This window comes from Lytechinus variegatus, chromosome 1, assembly GCF_018143015.1.
Source record: "Lytechinus variegatus isolate NC3 chromosome 1, Lvar_3.0, whole genome shotgun sequence".
Lineage (NCBI taxonomy): Eukaryota > Metazoa > Echinodermata > Echinoidea > Temnopleuroida > Toxopneustidae > Lytechinus > Lytechinus variegatus.
Window position 1 is genome coordinate 77140546 of NC_054740.1, and position 22784 is coordinate 77163329.

Here is a 22784-nt window from a genome sequence, read left to right on the forward strand (position 1 = left end):
ACGTCTTTCCACCACTTGGATTTTAGTAGGCCTGTGTCATTTTGTGGTGGAATTGTGGTGGAAAAAAATGTATATTGCGATTACATGTAGTTTGAGGTTCCCTAGATCACTTATTTTTTTTCTGGACTAGACTTCCTCAGTTAGCTAATCGTTTTTTTTTTTATTCATTTAGGACACCCCCCCTCCCCACCGTGGAGAAAATCACAATCACTGCCCAATCGGAATACTATACCCGATCAATAATTGACTACCAGAAACCAATATCCCACCAATAACACATGACCTTTCATTTTAAACAAATTTGCAAGATAAGATTTCAATTCATAATATTGAATTAAAATGAAATATTTAAGTTAATTTTTTTTAACATGCTGAAAAAAAATCTCTCATACTGCAAGCTGTAACATGTATATCATTGACTTTGAAAATCTACCGGGGAAATCCTATCGGGTCTCAATATCACAGCTGAAGATAATTAATTATTGTCTGTAAAGATAACGGAGAAAATAATAGGCCTCGTCTGTTAGAGAAAATAATACCCTAGCCTTATCTTTTGGATAAAATGTCGTATAGGAATGGGGGCTAAAATTACGTTTCCCCCGGGAGGATTGGTTAGGTACTATATACACTGAAGAACCAAGATAATAAACTGACAATCATTCACACAAAATTAACGAATCATTATCCGGAGGGGTGTGTACGGAGGAAATAATGGCACATGGCTCGCCGGATATGCGCTGTGTGTGTATGCACAGCAGTGTTTTTTTCCTGCGTGGGATCGCGATTGCTCTTTCTCCACACGGAATTAGTGTTGCGGATATTTATTTGGAAATATTTTGCGGAATATATCGTCTTCAATCAATCTTTAATCAGGTATTTAATATCTTTTGCCACTGAGCAATTAATTTCCGAATTGATCGACACATTATCCTGTATTTTGTTTCGAAGAAACGCAATCTTTGTTCAGACATCGCGTGATTTTTGTGCAAGAGAGAGGAAGCAACCAAAATGAAACGTTTTTTTCTGATCTGTCTGTGTGTGAGCGAGAGACGAAGCGAAGGAATAGATCTCGATCTCCACTTTTCATTTTACAAATACAATCATGATTTGGGATTTAGATTGATACCAAATTCTTAAGATTATTATGTGATATATGTATTTGTATTGATTGTATACATGCTTGCGGACAGTTCTTTTGATTTTTTTTCTTTGATCGAACTTGTGAGTTTGTTTTAGAGTAGGAAGAATGTGAGCACTTTATTTTGAGTTGGAGCCTCCGATCTGCGGATCTGCCTCTGAAAAATTGGAGAGGGAGAAATCACGAATCCAAAAAGTTGTAAAAAAAAGTGATCATCGCCTTTATTTATCAATCGCCTTGGGGTCTGAGACAACCAAGAACGAGTTTTTTTACAGGGAACATTTAGATCTAGACTGTATTTAATAGTTTTATTCTGTCTTTTTACAGGATTGTTTGCAGGCTATTAAAAGGCAAAATGCCGAATAATCGAGCGACTGAGAGCCAGCCGTCAGGAACAACACCTTCAAATCCAGCTGCTCCAAGCTCATCGACTACGACGAGCAGTCGACCATCTTCGGCTGGCAGTGGTGGTCGACGAGGTGGACCTTCACAGGATAGAGGAAAACCGAACCATTCTTTGGGCAAACCAGGTTCCAAGGGCCCGCTTAGCTCAAGCGCTAAAAGGTTTGCCAATAATTTCTCCCCTCTTTAGTTGATACCGATTTAAAATTGTATTTACAGTCAGCATGCCGTGAACAATCGGAGGCGATTTTAGTGTGCGTACCGTGCCGTAGCACTATGCGATCAATAGCATTAATCAGAAAACAGCCATTGACATGATGTGTATGTAAAGTCCACTTCACCGCTCCACTTACTGGCGAGCTACCTAATTTGCATATAAGCTAAAAACTGTTATCTCTCGAAAATTAGACCCTGAATATCCAATATGTATATGTTTTTGTGTCCCATTCACTAATATAGATCGCAATTTTCCATTTATATCAGGATATATGTTACCATAAGCGAGAAAATCGCAATTTTCCGATCAGAAGCTTATAACTCGCACACGCTGTGTACAGCATGCACGGTGCACGGCACAGCAGATTGAGCCCTCCTTACTCGATGCCGTGAGTCGGGGTTTGCGATTTTTTTGTGTGGATTGAAATCTTGAAAGAGTGACTCACACAGGGCGAGAGTGATGAACTAATCACAAGACGTTTCTTTTGTTCCATAGTTATTTCTATTTCGTATTCAGTTTGAATTCTTTTATGCACTTTTGTATGGATAATATTTACAAAACAGAATTTGTATTAGCCTAAAGCCTTGCCCGGCCCCATGGCCATAGTGAATAGTCTTGTTGAAGATGTATGTCGTATATAGTGGAAGGCGACCCATCCTGACACATTGTAAATTGTTGACAGGAGCGATGGGGGCACCGAGGTGCCCGGTAATGGTCGTAGCCCCCAAATCGATAAAATGGTTCTAACTTTGAACAATTAGTAGGATCAGTGGTTCCCTTCCAGACAATGTTTGCCTCCATTTTCCTAGAATTGCCTGTTAATGAAATAATACAATTTTTTGATGTTATATCAGATTTTTGTTCTAGTTAACCCCATGGGAAGGGCTGGTAAACTTGATTTATGTGATTTTTTATGTGAAAAGGTAATTTTCCATGCACTTTTTCACATTTACATGTACATACCATACTTTCTTACAAATTTTAAGACCTGTGGCTGGCTTACGTGTAGCTGCACTTTCTTTTTGCCTTTGTTTTGATTTTTCTCATATACCGGTAATAAGCAAAGCCATTTAAGATCCATAATGCTTTCTGAGAAATCCTCATGTACATGTAGGATGATTAACAAACAAATATTCATCAGTGTGGAACATTACATTTGAAACCCTGGCCTAATAAGTCCTCTCAAGAAGAAGACCTAGGCCTATTTCCTCATTCTTTAAACCAGTGGTGAAAGAGCCAAAAAACTGAACATGGCGTATTGGGCAAAATTTATTCTAAAAAGTTGTGAGCAAGCAAACATTTAGATATTTGAATATTTAAAAATCAAATTTCGATGTTGAGAAAGTAATATACATGTAGGGCCTACATATTGTACATTTAGACCCTACATGTACATGTGAGATGTATGCACGGCTCTGCGCTTTTTTTTTTTCTTGGTGGCCCGATCAGTCCACCAAGATCATCAATTTCATTTTTGGGATGGCCTGCAAAACAAATTTGGCTGCCCTAAAGCAAAAGAAAACATAATTTATCAAAACTTTGGTATCCTAATCAGGCCACTACGTGTAAGTTTGGGCTTTGTTGGCCTGACTCTCATTTTTGGTTACCCCGGGCCACTGCTACGTAATGTCGAACCCTTATGTATGTCGCCTTTATCTCTTTCCTTTTCTCTGTTTTCTTTGTCATGATTTTTTTAGGGGGGGGGGGCAAGCATCCCATCTGTATTCCACTACATTTACATTAAAATACTTACATGTATACCAGTACCACTTTCATACTGACAGCCGAATTGGACTAACTCTGGAGTCCAGACTGAGTTACTTCACTTTGGAGGGCAATATGAAAATTCTAGGATTATTTCAATCCAGATTCAAAGCGGACTACTCAACCTTCTTCGAGAAGAGGGTTACAAACAGAGTTAGTCTGCAACGTCTATATCGCGCGCAACTTCATTCATTTCCGCATGTATGGCGTGAACTCGCTTGGAAACCACAGAAACAACTGCGGGTACACCCCCTGCGGAGCTTGCCAGTTTGAAAGGGGGTGTTATGTCGTTCCGCAGTACAAGTGTATCAACTCAATCCAGGTTATTCCGGAGTACCGTAACTCCACTTCGCCTTCAGTATGAAAACACCACATACTAAACATGCTATCTGTAGTGTCTTGACAAATAATTTTTATTGGGTACATGTAGTCTTACACTTCATGACAGATCACCTTGCACTTTTAGGCCAACAGGTATACATGTAGTAATTTTCTTCCTTGTGTTAGTTTAAACTTATTTCTCATGTGATATCTGCAAAATAGGCCTTGAATTTCTTTCTAGCTAACATTTCTACAGCACAAATGGAAAAGTAAAAAAAAAAGGCACAGGCAATCTCAAAAGCCAATGAGGCCAATCAAAGGGCATCCAGGGCTATGACCTTGAATTAATTCAGGCCTTAATTTTCATTTTTTTGTACATGTATTTTAAGTTGTCTAATGAATATCTCATTCATAACCATTTTGAATAGTACGCACCAGTACATGTATACAAGTGTAAAAAATCAAGAGGTTATTAATTGCCATGGGTAAAGCTTAAGGCCCTAGCTAGAAATTTGGTAAAATGGATGGGCTATTGGGCATACATGTAAGTTAATGGATAACACCATGTGAGATGAGACCCAGTGTTTCCCCAGCTAAAAAAATAACATTTCCTGAAATTCAGTGACATTGCCTGGAATCTTCAAGTTTTGTTTATTAGATAATAGAGGGATTCAAATACATGTATTATATAAGTTTGTTTTCTTTTGTCATTTTCTATTTCATGCAGGATCCAGAAGGAACTCGCAGAAATAACCCTCGATCCACCACCTAATTGCAGGTAAGTGTTCATTTTTCTGGGTTTTTGACATACATGTAGGCACCTCTTTATGACAGAAGTGAAATACAGTAGCAGTATTTACTATTTTTGTCTCTAGAAGCGTTGGTTCGGATCAATTTCTTTTGCAAATTTCAAATAAGTAACTGGACATTAGAAGCCCTTGTGTCATCTGCATGCCGACATAACATATTAAAGAGATCATGAAAAAAAAGACACACAATTCTATACCTACTTAAAAAAATGGCTAATTTCAGCATTTTCTGACAGTTTGCGCTATTTTAGAGCTCAATCATTGTGAAAGATGTTTAAATATGGCCATATTTTGTATACCGGTGATAATTTATGTGTGTTATTACTGGAATCTCAGGTAATGTATCCTTTAATATTACTCAAATTATGGATAAATTTCTGTTCACTGATACCTGTTATGCCTACAAAATGTACTACATTTAATGCATCATTAACAACTTCCCGAACCAAATTAGAATCTGGCTTTATCTTGTTACTCCAGGAACTGATGCCAAATAAGAAGGTTTTTATTGTTGAAACACCTATTTAAACCACTCTATCTTGTCCTTCGCTTATCACATGGGGTTAAATCAGGCTGGTACTATTGAAATGGGTGCATTCCTAATTTCCTATCAGATCTGCTTTAATAGTGGTATGGAATATCGCAAATTGTTAATATCCCGGGCACAAACTTCTACTTTGTTCGATTTTTGTTGTTTTCATTGCTGATATTACTCTGAAAGTTCTTGATTTTGGGGGGAATTTATTGGAGTATGAAAAATATGTAATTATAAAATAAAATCATAAAATAGCATTTTGTTGAAGTCATCGGTCTTTTAAAATGCTGTTCTTGAAGTCAACAGGTGGGATTACCCTTAGAACCAAATTTGACCTTACAAAAGTTTGAGTAATGGGTTTTGGCATACTTTTGATCCATTCTTGCCTGTGCGACAATGCCGTCAACTTCAATCTTAACCAAGGTTAATTTTTCCAATATTAAAGAATATTGAAAGTATTAGTTCCTATTTCATGAATCTCTATAATTGTCAGGTACATCAGCAATTAGATGATGAAATTTCAATTCTCTAGGCGAAGGTCAAAGGTCATTTCAGGTCAATAAATGTAGGATTGGATTATCAAATGAATACTGTGTGTGTTTGTGAAAAATTATTCATCTAAAGGCGTGGTCATGCTTCCAAATTCAGGTCAGAATTAGCGTTTTCATGTATGTGATTTATAGTTTAAACATTGTTGTGTCCATGCTTACATGTATTTTCATTCAAACAACGTTGTAGAACACTGATCGTAAACTTACAAAATGGTGTGTTAAAATAAGTTGTTTCTCCAGAATCACGGTTTCTGGGGAAGTATATAAATAAGACTACGATCATAAACAAGTTAAAATGACATCATTTGGTACATGCTTCTGGTGAAATGATTATCTGCACGCAAATACAGTCGCATGTTTCTAACAGAGTTGCCTGACTTGCCTCCCATCTACCATTCTCATTATACTTTCTACATGTAGAACTGGTTTACTGGAAACCTGTTCAGGAAACCGGTTTGGAAGATCGCTTTGCTAGCGTTCCTATGTGATCACCCCAAAGTGGTTTTCAAAACCACTTCACGTAAAGCGATCTTGTTGCTATGGGAACACTCTCAGTGGGGTTACATTTTTTTTTGCGCGAAATTTGAAACCACAGCGTAAGTACATGTATTCCACATACAGTGTGTGGAGTAGTGCGCTCAAAATGTGCGAAGATTGTTTATCAAAGAATGGTTGTGTCCTCACTTAAGCCAAAACCAGTTTAACGAGGCAAAGCGATCTTCAAAACTACATCGTGAGGTGGTTTTCTGAACCAGTTAAGATCGCTTCCAAGACCGCTTTGACCATTCTCATTACACGTTAAACTAGTTTTCAGTAAACAAGTTTATGATGGTAGTGAGAACGGTGTTTAACATAACATGAGTTCCTATCCGAGACCAATCTCGGGTTGCCCCGAGACTGGTTTCCAAAAAGTTGACCTAAATTTTTGACCCCCTATTACATCAGATTTGTAACAAGTCTCGGGGCACCCGAGACAGCTTTCTGTGCTTTTACACCGACTTTGCTGTCTGAGATATGTTTGGCAGGGCGCTAAGCGCATGCTGTATTTGTTGTTTTGATAATTGTTCCACGTGTAGCACATCAAGTGAACCTGTCTCGGGCAGGTTTGCGTTTACACCAAAGCCATCTCGGGGCACCCCGAGACCGGTCTCAGAGCACATCACATTGCTCAGTAGGGGTCTCGGGGGGGGGGCGTAGGCAGAAAATTTGGCGTGTGTAAAAAGAAAAAACAAATACTTAGTCGTACGGGGTCTGAGATAAGTTTGGCAGGGCACCAAGCGCGCGCTGTATTTGTTGATTTGATAATCGTTCCACGTGCAGCACATCAAGCAAACCTGTCTCGGGCAGGTTTGCATTTACACCAAATCCAAAGCCATCTTGGGGCACCCCGAGACCGGTCTCAGAGCACATCACATCGCTCAGAAGGGGTCTCGGGGGGGGGGGGGGTTTAGGCAGAAAATTTGGCGTGTATAAAAAGAAAAAACAAATACTTAGTCGTACGGGGTCTGAGATAAGTTTGGCAGGGCGCCAAGCGCGCGCTGTATTTGTTGATTTGATAATCGTTCCACGTGCAGCACATCAAGCAAACCTGTCTCGGGCAGGTTTGCATTTACACCAAATCCAAAGCCATCTTGGGGCACCCTGAGACCGGTCTCAGAGCACATCACATCGCTCAGAAGGGGTCTCGGGGGGGGGGGGTTTAGGCAGAAAATTTGGCGTGTGTAAAAAGAAAAAACAAATACTTAGTCGTACGGGGTCTGAGATAAGTTTGGCAGGGCACCAAGCGCGCGCTGTATTTGTTGATTTGATAATCGTTCCACGTGCAGCACATCAAGCAAACCTGTCTCGGGCAGGTTTGCATTTACACCAAATCCAAAGCCATCTTGGGGCACCCCGAGACCGGTCTCAGAGCACATCACATCGCTCAGAAGGGGTCTCGGGGGGGGGGGTTTAGGCAGAAAATTTGGCGTGTGTAAAAAAAAATAGTACGGGGTCAAGGATAGTACGGGGTTAGAAGATCCTACAATATATGAAAAGTGTATTGTTTTCAGAGTCAGCACTGCTGCTAAATTGAATTGCATGAAGGCAACCCACATCTTACGATCGGTCTGCGACCCGATTTCAGAGTACATGTAGGAAGTGTTGTAGAATTTGATGCTAATATTTAGACTTGGAATATCTTACTTTGTAATGTTCGAAATCATCATACAAATACCTACATGTATGTTCAAATCTGTGACTATGCCATCGTCCTTCTTAGAATAAAGCAAATTTGATTTATCTAGTCGTAATGACGTCATAGCAGTCGTACGATTGGCTGCGATTTGAAACTAATTTGGCCGTTACTCCAAAATAAATGTTCGCAATCTTTCAAAATGGTTATATTAGTATTCTTTCAATTAATTTTAACCTCAAATAAAACGATATGCTCCATTCACATTTTTAGAAAATGAGCAAAGTGTGATTGGTTCCAAAATGTGATCGCGAACAGTCATAAGGTGAGGTGTGCATTGGTATGCGTTGGCCTTAATGCAGGCAAGACTGTCAAAGGCATTCCACATGCTCTACACTGTAGCCACTAGTAGGGTCCATGTTCTAGTCATTGGCTAGGGGGTACTTCAGGCTGAAAATTTGAACAGATCAATAATGCCACATTTACAAGCTACACCCACTTGCGGGGCAGACCCGCCTCGTGGAAAAGTTTTGGCCTGCGGATAATCCAGCTTGCAAATCACACTCGGCTAGCCTTGCAAGACAAATACACAGATCAGTGGATAAAATTATGCAGACACCCATAATGGTCTGCGGGCCAGAATAGGCATGCCCACGAAATGAAGAACTGAAATTAAAGCTGGTAGGTTGTTATCTGTTTCATCTATTTTTCCTCGACACATTTTGGGAATATTACTAAAACAGTATGTCTTTACCGGTAATCATGTATGCAGCTCACATGAACGGACAATATTACGTCATGAAACGCATGCTTAAACTGGAAGTTGTTACACCTGGGCAGACTCGACTTTGTGTTTACACAGTGAAAAATTGCAACTTCTGATCTGGCTTGAAGGTGTGATCCTAGTATTTTAGCGGAGCAAAAAGGCGACTCGGCTCCGGCTCGTGATGCAAGGTAATCGCGTTTACACGCAGATAAAAAGGCGAGTCAGACTTACCTGGCTGGTTAGACCAGGGAGTCAAGGTAGGTGTACTGTAAACACGGTATGAATTTAGACAGTGAAAAGGGTATCAAAATTACCAATATCAAGAAGTGTACACATACATGCATTTCTTTATTTCAACATCCTAAATATGAGTAGGCCTTTACAATGTATGCCTCCATGTAATACATGTGTATACCATGTCATGAAAATGACAGATACTGTACATGTACCTGAAATTGGGTACTCTGAGATTGAAGGATAAAAGCAGACCCTACATGTATATGTAGTTACTTATTGAGGGTCTACAATGTATTTTGAATGTCCAACACCTGATTGTAGACTTATCGCAAATCATGTTACATAATTGATTGATGTGCATATTCATGAACATGTAATGGCTTCAAGGCAAATCTCCTGCTTGAATTACATGTACAATCAAAAATTTGTCTGTACATGCACAGTTGTTCTGTAGGCCTATAAAGCTCGAACATTAAAATAAAGAAAAACCTTTTAATTTTTACAGTGACAAGAAAAGACGATGTGACTTCAAGATTGTAGGGCCTACATGTACCTGTATACATGTATGTTGTGTTTGAATATTATACTGTATGAATCACTTCGGTACACTGTTTAAAAAAGTGTATTATTATTATTATTTATTACAAGCAGAATTTGAGAATACAATGTGAGTACAAGGTGCCTGTATTCATGGCATATGAGCTCCTTCTCATATTCTCAATGCTTGTTTTTGCATCTTCAATACCGTTGTGCAATATTTACTCTTGAAATGTCACTACAAACCTGATTCTGTGGCCTGTGTTTGAGGGTAAAGACATTCTACCAAAGTTTAACAATTCGAGACTGTATTATGAAAATTGTGTACCCAGGCAAATGAAAAGGGAGCTGACAAGATACAGTACATGTATGCATATATGTACATGTACAGTGTGCTGTATTGTCACTGAGTTGCCAAATGGTCTTTCACTGATTACAGCTTAAAATTAATTAATTGATTAGAACTTCAAAGCAACAAGTATTACCCCAAAACATGAATCAGAATAATGTAGTTCATTCATGAATGACAAATTTTGCCATTGCTGCATGTACATGTACATGTAGATATTTACAAGCATGAAGAAACCACTAGATAGATATCATCCATTGCACATGTGATGCACATGTCAGCTTGTTAAGGAGAAATCACACATGGGGTGTGTTCAGTGTCAGTTTCCAAATTTAAGCGCATCATGAATCATGATTGAAAACTTGATTACAAAACGCAGTATATATAAGTAATGAGAAACAAAGGGTGTGTTCAATACCCTCCATTCCCGGTTGTAAAAGTAAACATCTTTCAAATCATAATTTGGAGGATAATTGAAACGTTGAAAAAGATGCGCTTTTAAATTATACGATCAGCTCAGATTTTACGACCTCCAGCAGAGTGAATGCGACATTGAACACGATCAAGATTTTAAATGTCTTTAATTTGCTCTCGCAGTACCAGCAGGTGCCAAAATTGACCTTTCTTGTGATGGGACAAACTGTGCACTAAAGCTGCGAGCTACATGTAGTGAATGCGGGAAATTTCGACTTCTGTGATTGGCTAATGCATAGCCCCACTTTTCCTTAGCCCGGTTTCGTTTCACACTGCATCTCTTATCCCTGCAATAAGCTGGCTAACCCTGCTTTTTTTGCAGGGCCAGATAGTACTATACAAACCGTGCTGCTAGCCCACTTTGCTAAAACATAGCGTGAAATGAAGTGGGCTAAGCTTAACCCCGAGAAGTTGGTGGGGATCCCCCCTAGCCCCACCTATTTCCCGGGGTTAAGGAAAATAAGTGCAGTGTGAAAACACATATCTTTGAAAGTACGCATTCAAGAAAAATCTGAAAACTCTGCTATTAAATCAATAATCTTTCTGTTTCAAATCAGTGTGTAGAGCGCTGAGAAACAATTATCTTTTGTGAGAGCGCGATATAAATCAACATCATACTAGTCCTGCCAAAATCCACCTGACAGATTTCCCTTCAAAAATTGGCAATATACATGTACATATTCTGTACACATGTACACTGTAGCTTCTCTGAGGTGACAGAATCGGCATGAAGTCAGTGGTATGCTCCTACAGTAGGATAGATGTATTAGGATTTGGAGAAGTTGCCACATGAAACAATTGTTGCACGGTTTTTTTTTGGTCTTGCTGTACATGTGCAAATCCGTCGCACTCGGCCTTATTGCTTTTAGTGGACATAGCATCATTTCGAGTAGAGATATTAAATCAAAGATTGAATCATGCACCCAGTGCATGATCATCTTTCTGTTGACCGTGTTTCTATCCTGTTCGGGGGAATATTGACTCTAAAAGTTACTATCATGTTTTCAATTTTGTGGTAAGACTTTCATAAATGTTTATTCACAGATAATATTTTTTAGACAGACTCAGGAATTGCAAAGAGCAGAGTGGTTGCAGGGGGGGGGATACTTTTGAACTAGATATGAAAATTGTATTCTTTTTTGTATTCTATGGAACAATAATCATTTTTGGAAAATTAAACAACAGTGCTTTGAAACAGATTTCTTCTATTTTAATCAGCATCATTATTTGGTTATGTAACGGATTTGAGTGTAAGAAGGGGGGGGGGGCAAGGCAAATTTTAATGTAAACATTATGGTAGGATGCTGAATGTCACAAAGAGCCTATTTGATATTTGATGTTCCTCTTCTCTCTCCTGGAGTCTTATTATGCCTCATATTAATTGATTGTAGTGACTAATTAGTTACTTTAGATAATCAAACATGACCAACAGATGGCATGATGATGATAGGTTTAAATGGAGGTGGTTACTTTTGTTTTTGGCTGTTTAAAGACCAGTACTTATCTATAATGTTGCACATATATTGTTAGCTTGTTTTAAATGTCTTTAGTACATGTAGATATGTGTGCTGCTCCCTTGTTCCACCCCATTAGGAAAAATAGCTTATTACAATGATTAATTCATTTATTCAGGATGAAAATAGAGCTTGGAAGATCACAAGGCCATATCTTGCCAGCTCAATTTCACAATGTGGCAATGTTTGTACACACATCATACACAGATATTTAAGCCATGCCCCCAAAGTGACTGCACACTGTATAAATGTACCAGCAGTCTGTGTGTAATAGTTAGTGTGTGTCGCTGAACAGGGTATTGTTGACATACCTCACAGGCAGACTGTCATTAGAGTATTTCCAGAGGGAGTAAGTTCAATAAGCATAGCGGAACATAAACCCAGAAGCATCACCTGTTAGGTAGTAATTTGTATTGTTTAATTCTGCTAAGCACCTTTTTGTCTGCTTGCATGTTCGCAGAGAAGGACATCATGCTTTATTAGCACTGGTAATTTAATGATGGGATTTATCTATTAAACTTGTATATGCTTGGCAATAAAGACATATTTGTGTGCCTCTCTCGATATTGAAAGCCCCTGTTGCTGGTTGGATTGAAGTCTAAAATAGTGAAGTTATTTTTGCTACATTGTAGATGATAGAGGCTGTTTTATAGGATAAGGGTGGGAATCTGAAACAAGATCACTTCGGTTATTTAATTTTATCTTGATGTAGTGACATCATATTTAGAGAATTTAGATTCTAGCTTTTGTATTAAAGATATTAAAGACATAGGACAGTCTAGTAATGATTTTCAAAAATCATATACATAAAAAACACAGTAAATTGCAAATGTCATGTGTCTATTGCTAACTCGTCCACTTATCACATGGCCTACCTTCATTTGGTCTAATGCCATCCCATCCAATATTTTGACTAACATCCATTTGGTCCAATTATCACTTTGTCTAATCAATAGTTCGTCTATGACCATTTCGTGTCGTAACCAGTTGGTGTAATGTCCATCTTATTTTCATCTAACTCGTCCAATGAGACCAAGTGGTATATGGATTAAATAGCAATTGGACCAACTGGTTACAAGACAAAATGGTGAGTTAATGAAATGGCAGTTATACCATGTAGATATTGGACAAGTGATGTTAGATCAAGTGATAGACAAGTTGGTATAAATTGGACGGATTGGCATTTATAGACCAATTGAAAATGGACTGTACCCGGGGGGGCCACTTACATTGACGAGTGGATACCATGCGCGACCAAAAAACACGTAAAAAGGATGTCCTTTTCGCGATAGGGCACGTAACGTGATAAGGGTGTGAAAAACACAAAAATAATGAAAAAAGGGTATCAATTTCGCTAGAAAAATTATGTGTATAGGGTCGAATTTGCGGGGATGATAAAACAAAATTAAAATGTTTTATAAAGGATGTCCTTTTTGCCCCAACACTACGAGTTTAGAGTCCTATTTGCGCGAGGTGTAGAAGATGGGTTCGTACTAAACCAAATAAGGTAAAGCCGACGACCGAAGGACCCGTAACAATAAAACATTCCTGTACTTGTTTAGGGGTCCATTTCAGGGAATATTTGCCAAGAGTATCGTTTTGTTTCCAATACTTGTAAAGGGTGACGTTTCACACACCAATACTTGTTAAGGGGTGCATTTTCAGAATATGGAAATTACGTGTTTAGGGTGCTTTTCGAGACCCCATGGTCGCGCATGGTATCCACTCGTGAATGGAAGTGGCCCCCCCCGGGGACTGTATAAACTAGAAAAATATAAAGCTTAAATATGTTGTGGAGCTGATGCTTCTTTGTTTCAGCCCAGACTATACATGTATCAGCATTTTAAAACATGTTTACATCAATTACATGTAGTTAACAAATGGTTGCATCCTTGGTCATTTGTACATCAATTCAAAATGCTGATTGTAAACTTGCAAAAAGCCCCCTAGTTTTCGATGGTTGTTTCTCCAGAATCGTGGTTCTGTGGGAAGTTTAAAGAAGACCACAATCGTAAACACATTCAAATGATGTTACATGGTACATGCTTCTGGTGTGTGAATGAAAATCTGTATGCATGTACAGTCACATGGTTCTAATGGCCATCAAAGTACATGTGATTATTCTTGTTAATACTGCTCTTAATAGGGGATAATCGCTGACCATGAAGTCCAGCAATAGCTGATGTCCATTCATCATCACCATGGTTAATATTCTATAGCTACACTTGTATGTCAAGTATTGAAAAAAAAAAAATATTTGACAATACTGTGCAATATGGAGAACAGAGAATGTATAGAGTGTAGAGGTGCCGTGGCCGAATGGTCTAGGGTGCCTGGCTATAGGCCTACATGTACATTGAAAATCTTGGGTTCGATCCCCGGCCACGTTACCTACGCTCTTTTATCATGCATTCAAATAAATGGAAATGTTTTATTGGTAACTACATGTAGGTGTGCACTTGTTTCTTTTTGTTTTGTTTTTTCAAAGAAAAAAAAATAAAATGGACTGAGCTTTAATAACCCCTTACTATAGATGGGGCTTATGTGCCATTTAGGTCCATTTTCATGTGTGAGAAAAGATAATAGGAGTCTTGGTGGTAATTCACTAATAGTTAAGCTCAGGTTACACCGGAACAGAATCAGTGGAGAATCCATCAGAATACTCGTATGGTTTTGGGAGTATTCTGTTCTCCCGCCGCAAATGCAACTAAATTTGGGAGGGATTCGTGAACATTCCCGGAGGAATTCAGCTCATGTTCAAAACCAGCCAAATAACCTCTAAAATACATGTACTCCGAAAGTGACCACAACAAATTTCATTCGGGTTACATACATGTACTGCGTGTGTACTCAGATGACAGTCAGTTGGATTAGGGGAGGCATTGGAGTATTCTGGGCAGACTCTGACCTATCCGTATCAATCGGGGCCATATTCGTTCCGACTCCGGTCAACATTTTGGGTCATCATTCGGCTGTAATCAGAGCAATGGGGTCACATTGGGCTTGATTCTGGCACCTTTGGCTTGATTCTTACCAATATTTGGGTGTTATTTGGCTTTAATCAGGATGGCTAAAATCGTTTTGCCATTCTGTGCTGAATTGGGACCTTTTCTGGACCCATTTGCTCTATTCGGGGAGCTCCCTGAATCAGAGAAGGATAGGTCCCGAAATCACTGAATCCATCTGAGTCAGGCCATACACGAGCACATGTCAGAATTGACCTTTCTTGTTATGGATCAAACAAGAATGGGAAGTTTATAGACAATCAACGTAAAATCAGCTTTATATTTTCGACATTGAACGGTGCACCCCTGATAGTGTTTTTGTTCCATGTTGTGTTTTCAAATTTAGTCATGATCCATGTTTCTGTTTAAATTTGAAAATTAACATTGAACAGACCCTATATGGCTACATGTATGCTATACATGCAAATGTGTTTAACACTATTTGTCTGCAGTGATGTTTGCACAGTGGCATAAATACACATTCTGATGGGATATGCATTTAATTGATCATTGAATTTAATCTGTTTTAATTGTCAATAGGAAATAAATGAAGATGGGTTTTGTGGGAATGTTTTAAAAGCCAATGACTACATGTATATGATGAACATTGTGGGATCACTGCAAGCTTTAAGAAGCCCCACCCCCCCCCCAAAAAAAAAAAGAAAGATGTGAATAGTGTTTATTTTAGTACTTATTTTAGTCCAGGGAATAATTTTCCTGGTATTGCATCGCAATTTGCTCCACATTTTTGAAAGACTGCTATACTTAAAGTCTTTTGTATAGCATATTTACTGTACATTACTTAGTTTGGAGCTTTTCTCTTATGACCATAAATGCTTATCAAATTTGTAAAGCAAAAATATTCCCTGTAGTCACATACTCACTTGTTAAATATTGATTCCGGGTTTTTATTTGAATGAAAGAAAATATGAAACTGCTCGTGTACATGTACATACACGTCTGAAATACACATTTGAATATTGGTGAGATAAGAAATGCATAGAGTGTGCATTATCTGTTACGTAAAACCATGGAGGTACGTGTAGAAAGAAACTGTACTCCTACATGTTATGAAAGTTGGAGATAAATACATGTAGGAATAGGAAAGCTCGAGACAATTAGCCTTCTTTTCGTGCAGTGTGGTCAGGGTATGCACATAGTATACATGTACATGAACATTGATGGGTACCGTAGTGTGTGCAATAATCACCCATCATGCTATCAGCTGTACATGGAGCTGTTGACATCGTGATCTTGTTACAGATCTCTTGCAAAGCAATCTTTTCTGAGTGATCGAATAGTGAAATATGGTCTTTAAGTAGGCTTACTATCTTGTCAACATGATGTGCTCTCTAGAAGACCTAATTCTCATTATGAGAGATCACATGGTCTTTTATTGAAAGTGCAGTGTATTTTGTAACAACTGGTATTACTACATGAAAGTGTTGCTTCTCTTTTCGAAAAAAAAAGAATTAAATACATGTATTTCCTCTTGAAATGTTTTGAACTTTTAAATGAAGATGCATGTTTATTCATTAAACTCTCTACATTTCATAGTAAAACATGCAATGACATGACAGACACTAGTACATGTAGACGTAAATATGTACATTAAGGTCCCTTTACATGCAAATTCATGTGGATAATGAGATGGTTGTAAATGCCTACTGTATGTGATGGTAATATTGGAAAGAATTCTTCTGATTCAAACTTGGCATTTGTTACAATATCTTAAAAAAAAGAAAACAAAATCACTAGTTTTCTTCTTTTTTTTGGGGGGGGATAATGTACTTGTACATGTTGAAATCATTCTGTGGCTACTGTTTGGAACGGGTGTCAGGAGGGGTAGGGGTGGTAAATTTACTTAAAATATAATGTTTTCAGATATTCGACATTTGGTCTAGTATTAAAGGGATGCTCTGGGCTGAAAATATTTATATCTATAAAATACATGTTAATAGAGTAAAATTCACAGAGCAGAATGCTGACCATTTCATCAAATTCTGATGACAAATAGCGAAGTGAAGATTTGCATTATTCTGGTGAAACAGTTTTAGGCATGTCTGCATGAATATTCAATGAGCAAACTAATGTCATATCCCCACTTATTCTTTTGTATTTTGTTATATGAAATTCGGTTAATTCAATTTTGTTTCTTTAAGAACCAAAAATATTGGAATAACAACTGATAATTAAGGTACACTAGATTAATTGCTGCAACTTGTTTCATTACAAGGGAGACATGTCATTCACACATGTATGAAAAATTGAAACAATTATTTTTTCATGTAATAACATAGGAAAAGGGAAAGTGAGGATGTGGACCATCCGCCCATTTAATGAATATTCATGACAACGTGCATACATGTATAACTGTTTTCACAATATGTTGCTAAACTTTAAAATTCAATAACTTCGCTATTTGTCATCAGATTTTGATGAAATTTTACTCTATTTATTATGATTTCAGCCCGAAGCTTCCCTTTCAGTTTGTCTTAAAGATTTTTTACACATGCTGACATTGTAGACCCCTATTCTCTAAAATGAAACAGTAGCATATAACAAAAAAGCGTGGTTATTAATCACAACAATTATAGTCCAGTACACATTAGCATGAGATTGGGGCAGCCTTTGAGAAGGATTTCAACTCATTACATGCCACAAAAGGACCATCAGCCAACCTGAGTTTCCAAATCATTGCGCTATTTCTGATCCGGCAAATTATCCCGATCTGAACAATCTCAAGATTATTTGTAATGGAGATGCAATCATTGCAATAGTTCGCTAAGACTCTTTTTAGACAGGCTAAAATTTCCTTAACCCCGTACTATTGGTGGGGCTAAATGGCAATTTAGCCCCACCTATAGTACGGGGTTAAGCTTAGCCCACTTTCGTTTTACACAGCGTTTTTGCAAAGTGGGCTAACCCCACCTATAGTACGGGATTATTTGGCCCTGCAAAAAAGCAGGGTTATCCCACCAATTGCGGTGCTAAGAGCAATAGTACGGGGTTAAGATCGCATGTGTAAAACGAAAGTGGGCTAAGCGCTCCCATTCATGCCCCGCAACAGAGCCGGCCCTGTTGTCCAATCAGAAGTAAGTATAATGAATATTCATGAACAGCGATCACGGCGATGAAAAAAGAAGCGCGCGCCAGAAGTCAGCGATTTTGGATATGACCCGAATGACCCCTCAGTGCACTCATGAATATTCATGAGCTACCAATAGTCCGGGGTTAGCGAGTTTCGTGTGTAAAAAGCAAGCATTCCTTATCCGGGGTTAGCAAAACAATTTGGCATGTGTGAAAAGGAAAATAAATAGTACGGGGTTAAGGATAGTACGGGGTTAAGAAAATCCTGTGTAAAAAGCCTATATGTCAACTTAGGGTTATTTGCAAAATAGTACGCTATTTACGAATTATCTCGCTAATTCGCAGGTGCAGTCGCACTAGAGATTCGACTCAGGATTATTTATTAATGGCGTCAGCCATCAGACCATAATGCATCGATGCCTCGCTTGAGCAGGAATCGCTCTTCTTGCGATGGTGGAGATGGGGTTTCTTGAATTTCGAGATAAATCGTGAAGAGGGCTGATCGGGTAAAAACCTTGAGATTGAGCAAACTCTTGCTGGTGCAGCACCACCTATAGCCTCATATCAGGATCAATTGATCAAACAATGAAAGGGTGCTCACTTGTAAAAGGTACATGTACAATGTACAATCAAATTGCTGTATGTACAGTTTTGTCTACAGTAGGCGGTTTCAAACCGCCTCGATCACAAGAATCCCCGTTAAATTACGAGAACTTTTTAAGGCTAAAAAATACCCGTTAATTATTCCTGCATTCACACCGCCCCGAAACACATCCTTCGGGATAAGTTCCCGAAGTTACGAGCATGCGCAGTGTGGTCTGATAAGCAGGCAAGGCGGGAGATTCAAAATCTCTAGCCCAGCAGCCACCCACGCCGCCGCGCCCAACGACACGCTGGGATAAAAGTTCCCGTAATTTGCTTTCACATCGCCAAAATACCTGCGACCTTGGAAAAATCCCCACGAAAGTTCTCGTAATTTCGCCAAGTACCTACTATTTAGCGGGTATTTTCTTTCGGGGAGATTACGCGTAGTTTGCTTTCACATTACCAAAATACCTGGTATTTTCTGATCGGGGTAAATTTCCCGATCAGAGAATACCTGGAACTGGCGAACTTCGAGGCGGTCTGAAACCACCTAGTGTATACAATGTAGGGCCGTTGACCTGGTGATGTTTTACAAGGATGCACTACAGCCAGAGGTCTTATTTTTTATTATGAGTTGAATATGATTTACAGATATTTCTTTACTGGTAACCGACAAATGCAGTCTTCTGACATGTTTGCTATAGATGTAAACTGGGAATCAAGTTCACATTATGTATGACCAGCCTTCAAGTTGTCAAGAGCAACCTTTTTTAAAACCTAAGCTTTAATTTGAAAAAAGCTAGTAGCTGTTTTCTAGATTCATCTTTCATGTTAGTGGTTTTATTTTTCATTTTTATACTGGAAGAATACAATCCCTTCTCATCTTCCGTATAATAGTTAATGGGGATGCTCGAAGGGGTCTTGGAAGTTATTTTATTTGTCTTTCAAACCAGTTTGGAAAACCACCTCGTGATGTGGTTTTTAAGAACGCTTTGCCTTGTTAAACTGGTACATGTAGGTGAGGACACAGCTGTTTTGGGAAGCGATCTTTTCATGGAAGTGTGAGAGTATGAGGCTATTCTCACTACGTTCCTAAAACTAGTGTACTGGAAACTAGTTTAGTGAAAACTAGTTTAACGCTTAGTGAGAATGGTCAAAGCGATCTTCCAAACCAGTTTGGAAAACAACCTCACGATGTAGTTTTCAAGATTGCTTTGCCTCGCTAGAATGGTTTTAGCATACATGTAAGTGATGACATGATCGTTTTTCGGGAAGCGATCTTCACACATTTTGAGCTCGCTACTCCACAAGACAGGTGTAGAATGCCTGTTTCAAATTTCGCGTGAAACGTGTCACCCTACTGAGAGCGTTTCCATAGCAACAAGAGCACTGTATGTGAAGAGATTTTGAAAACCACTTTCGTGTGATCAAGTGAGAACGCTAGCAAAGCGATCTTCCAAACTGGTTTCCTGAATCGGTTTCCAGTAAACTAGTTTTAGAAAGCGTAATGAGAATGGCCTCCATATATGCATGTTGAGAGCGATACACATTACACACTGTGTATAAAGTTCCTATGCTGTGGTTTCAAATTTTGGGCAAAGCATGTGACGCCACTCTTGAGCATTTCCTTAGCCTCAAGACCCCTTTTATAGAACACATGAAGTGGTTCTGGACAACCAGTTCAGGAGATGGTGATGAGATCTGGTTTCCTAAACTGGTCTAAGGGAAACCAGTTCAAGAATGTAGATGATATCGGGTCAAAGATAGCAGAGAAATAATTTTGCCTACTACATGTAAATTTGCTCTAACATTCTGTACAATCCCATGTAAAAACTCTTAAACACTAAAGACTTATTGTGTAGCAGTCTTTTTGAAGAGCTGATTGCGATATGATACCAGGAAAATATTCCCTGGATAGATCTTGAAGAGAAGCCAAACAAGACAAATTCTTCATGTGCTAGGGTACTGCATTGCCATGGTAACCTCATATAAATGAGGGGAAATATTTTCATTTACACATACATTGCATGTACACCCACGCTATCAAAAATGCCCTTATTGATAACGTGGGTGTGAGAGCAGAAAGTGCTCCATTATTCAATTCAGTTCAATCTTTATTTTGCAAATAAGATAAAAATACCAAATATAAAATATGAGTTGATACAAAATAAATTGTGTGACTTTCCACGAAGGATATTAAAAAAAAAAAACTTGTAAGGCTGGATGGCCAAAACATAATTAAACACAATGTTATGCTTTTCACGCAACAGAAATTTTCCTTAAAGCTAAATGAACGAAGTCGCAGTAAAACACTGATTTCGTGAGAAAGTCTTTAAAAACAAGGTTAAGTAGGACTATCGTCATGGATCTAGATTTGGTACAGTTACATAAACTGAACTTGGTTAAATAAAAGTCTAAGCTAAAATACGATCACACTGAAGATCGCCAACACAGAAAGGCACACATGGGACAGTGTATTAATATTGCTGGAATAAAGACCCGATGGAAGTTACCGAATCCGTGCTTATTTTGCTTATTTCTCAGCAATTACACAATTTCTTCCAGAATCCTTTGGCACATATTTTTTATTCGTACAGACACTTGGGTGGTCATTATGTTAGATTCTGTAAAATGTCATTTTGAGATCGTTACCAAAACTGGAATTTATCTTTAAAGGACAAGTCCACCCAACCTAAAAGTTGACTTGAATATAAACAGAAAAATCCAACAAGTATAGCACTAAAAATTTCATCAAAATCGGTTGTAAAATAAGAAAGTTATTACATTTTTAAGTTTCACTTAATTTCACAAAACAGTTATATGCACATCCTGTTCGGTATGCAAATGATGGGACTGATGACATCACTCACTATTTCTTTTGTATTTCATGATATGAAATATGATTTATTCCAATTTTCTCCTCATTGTCCTTGAAACAAAGTTTCATTCCTCCCTGAACATGTGGAATTACCCTCACCTTAACATTTTATGGATCAGTCAAGTTGGTCCTTATTGTCAAATCTGTAAATATTGAAATATTTTATATTTCAAACAATAAAAAACAAGGAAATAGTGAGTGAGGGACATCATCGACTCTCTCATTTGCATGTCATTGAGTTGTGCATAAGTTGTGGAAAATAAGCGAAACTTTCAAATGTCAGAACTTATTTCACATCCGATTTTGATGAAATTTTCAACGATATGCTTGTTTGATTTATTCTCTATCGATTCAAATCAACATTTTTATAGGGTGGACTTGACTTTAACCCTGGCAAACAGGTGAGGATAAGGGGAGTGGGTTATAGCCCCCCCCCCCCATTTACAAGGGTTAAGCTTTAAAGCCCTCTTCGGTTTCACACTGTTTTACCAAATTTGGCTAGCGTGTTAAATATACTATGGTAGCTATCTGGCCCTATCTGGCCAGATCACAGCAATTGCGGTGCTAAGAATTGCAGTTTGAAACTAAATCCGGCTAAGGACTTCATGATTGCAGATCCAGATCTAGGATTTGCTGGTAATTAACCTTGATTTTAAAGGCTTTCTCATGAAATAATTGTGTGCTGCAATTACTTTATTTTACCTGTATAAATAACGTGCAGTTTGACAAAGTCATCAATATTCATGAGCTGTGCGATAGTCCAGTGTTGAGGCATTAACCCCTGCTATAAAGCAAATAGTATGGGGTTAAGAAAGACAGTCTAACCCCCCCCCCTCCCCCAAATAGTATGGGGTTACTGACAGTCTGGGGTCAAGGGTCATAGTATGGGTTTAATAAGGAAATGCAGTGTGAAAAAGCATACATGTGTGCAATTTGTACATGTACCAAATGATCCTGAAGAATATGTTTGTAGTATCATAATTGATCCCCGGTGGGTTAAAGGTAGGGCCCTATTTTTTTAGATCAGATGAATTTTGCTATGGAGATACTGTTCATTTTAGCACACATACCTCTTTTTATTGGCATGTATTGAGCTCTTTATACACCTCCATGTACATGAACATGTAGGCTAATGTATTTTGTCAAGTAATGTATTGTCTTTCTTTGATTTCATTCCAGTGGCTTGCTCAGGAGCGTGCATGATAGAAAAACATTGCCTTCAATTGTTCAAATGGATCCTGGAAAATGAGTAAACACATGTACAGTTGTCCATGTAGGCTACATGTTAAATGATTGGCATAAATGACTCTGCTGGATAGACAGCGGAATTCATACATGTACATGCATCGCAATAGGATAGTGACTTGTGTCTTTCAAAATTGATTTTATATTCCATGTTCTTTGTTGATTTGTTTGTTTTGAGATTCTGTTGTTTAATA

The 22784-nt window shown here is 38.3% G+C and overlaps 1 protein-coding gene across 1 annotated transcript in view; it reads left to right on the forward strand.

Annotated features, from left to right (window-relative positions):
• Nucleotides 1-733: 733 nt before the first annotated feature.
• Nucleotides 734-22784, forward strand: part of LOC121423683 (ubiquitin-conjugating enzyme E2 E1-like) — a 41910-nt gene continuing 19859 nt past the window's right edge. Inside the window, exons 1-3 of the mRNA XM_041619115.1 lie at nt 734-873; nt 1466-1702; nt 4570-4620. Of these exons, the coding sequence (XP_041475049.1) occupies nt 1494-1702; nt 4570-4620 (260 nt within the window). The 5' untranslated portion in view covers nt 734-873; nt 1466-1493. The remainder of the gene's footprint in view (nt 874-1465; nt 1703-4569; nt 4621-22784) is intronic.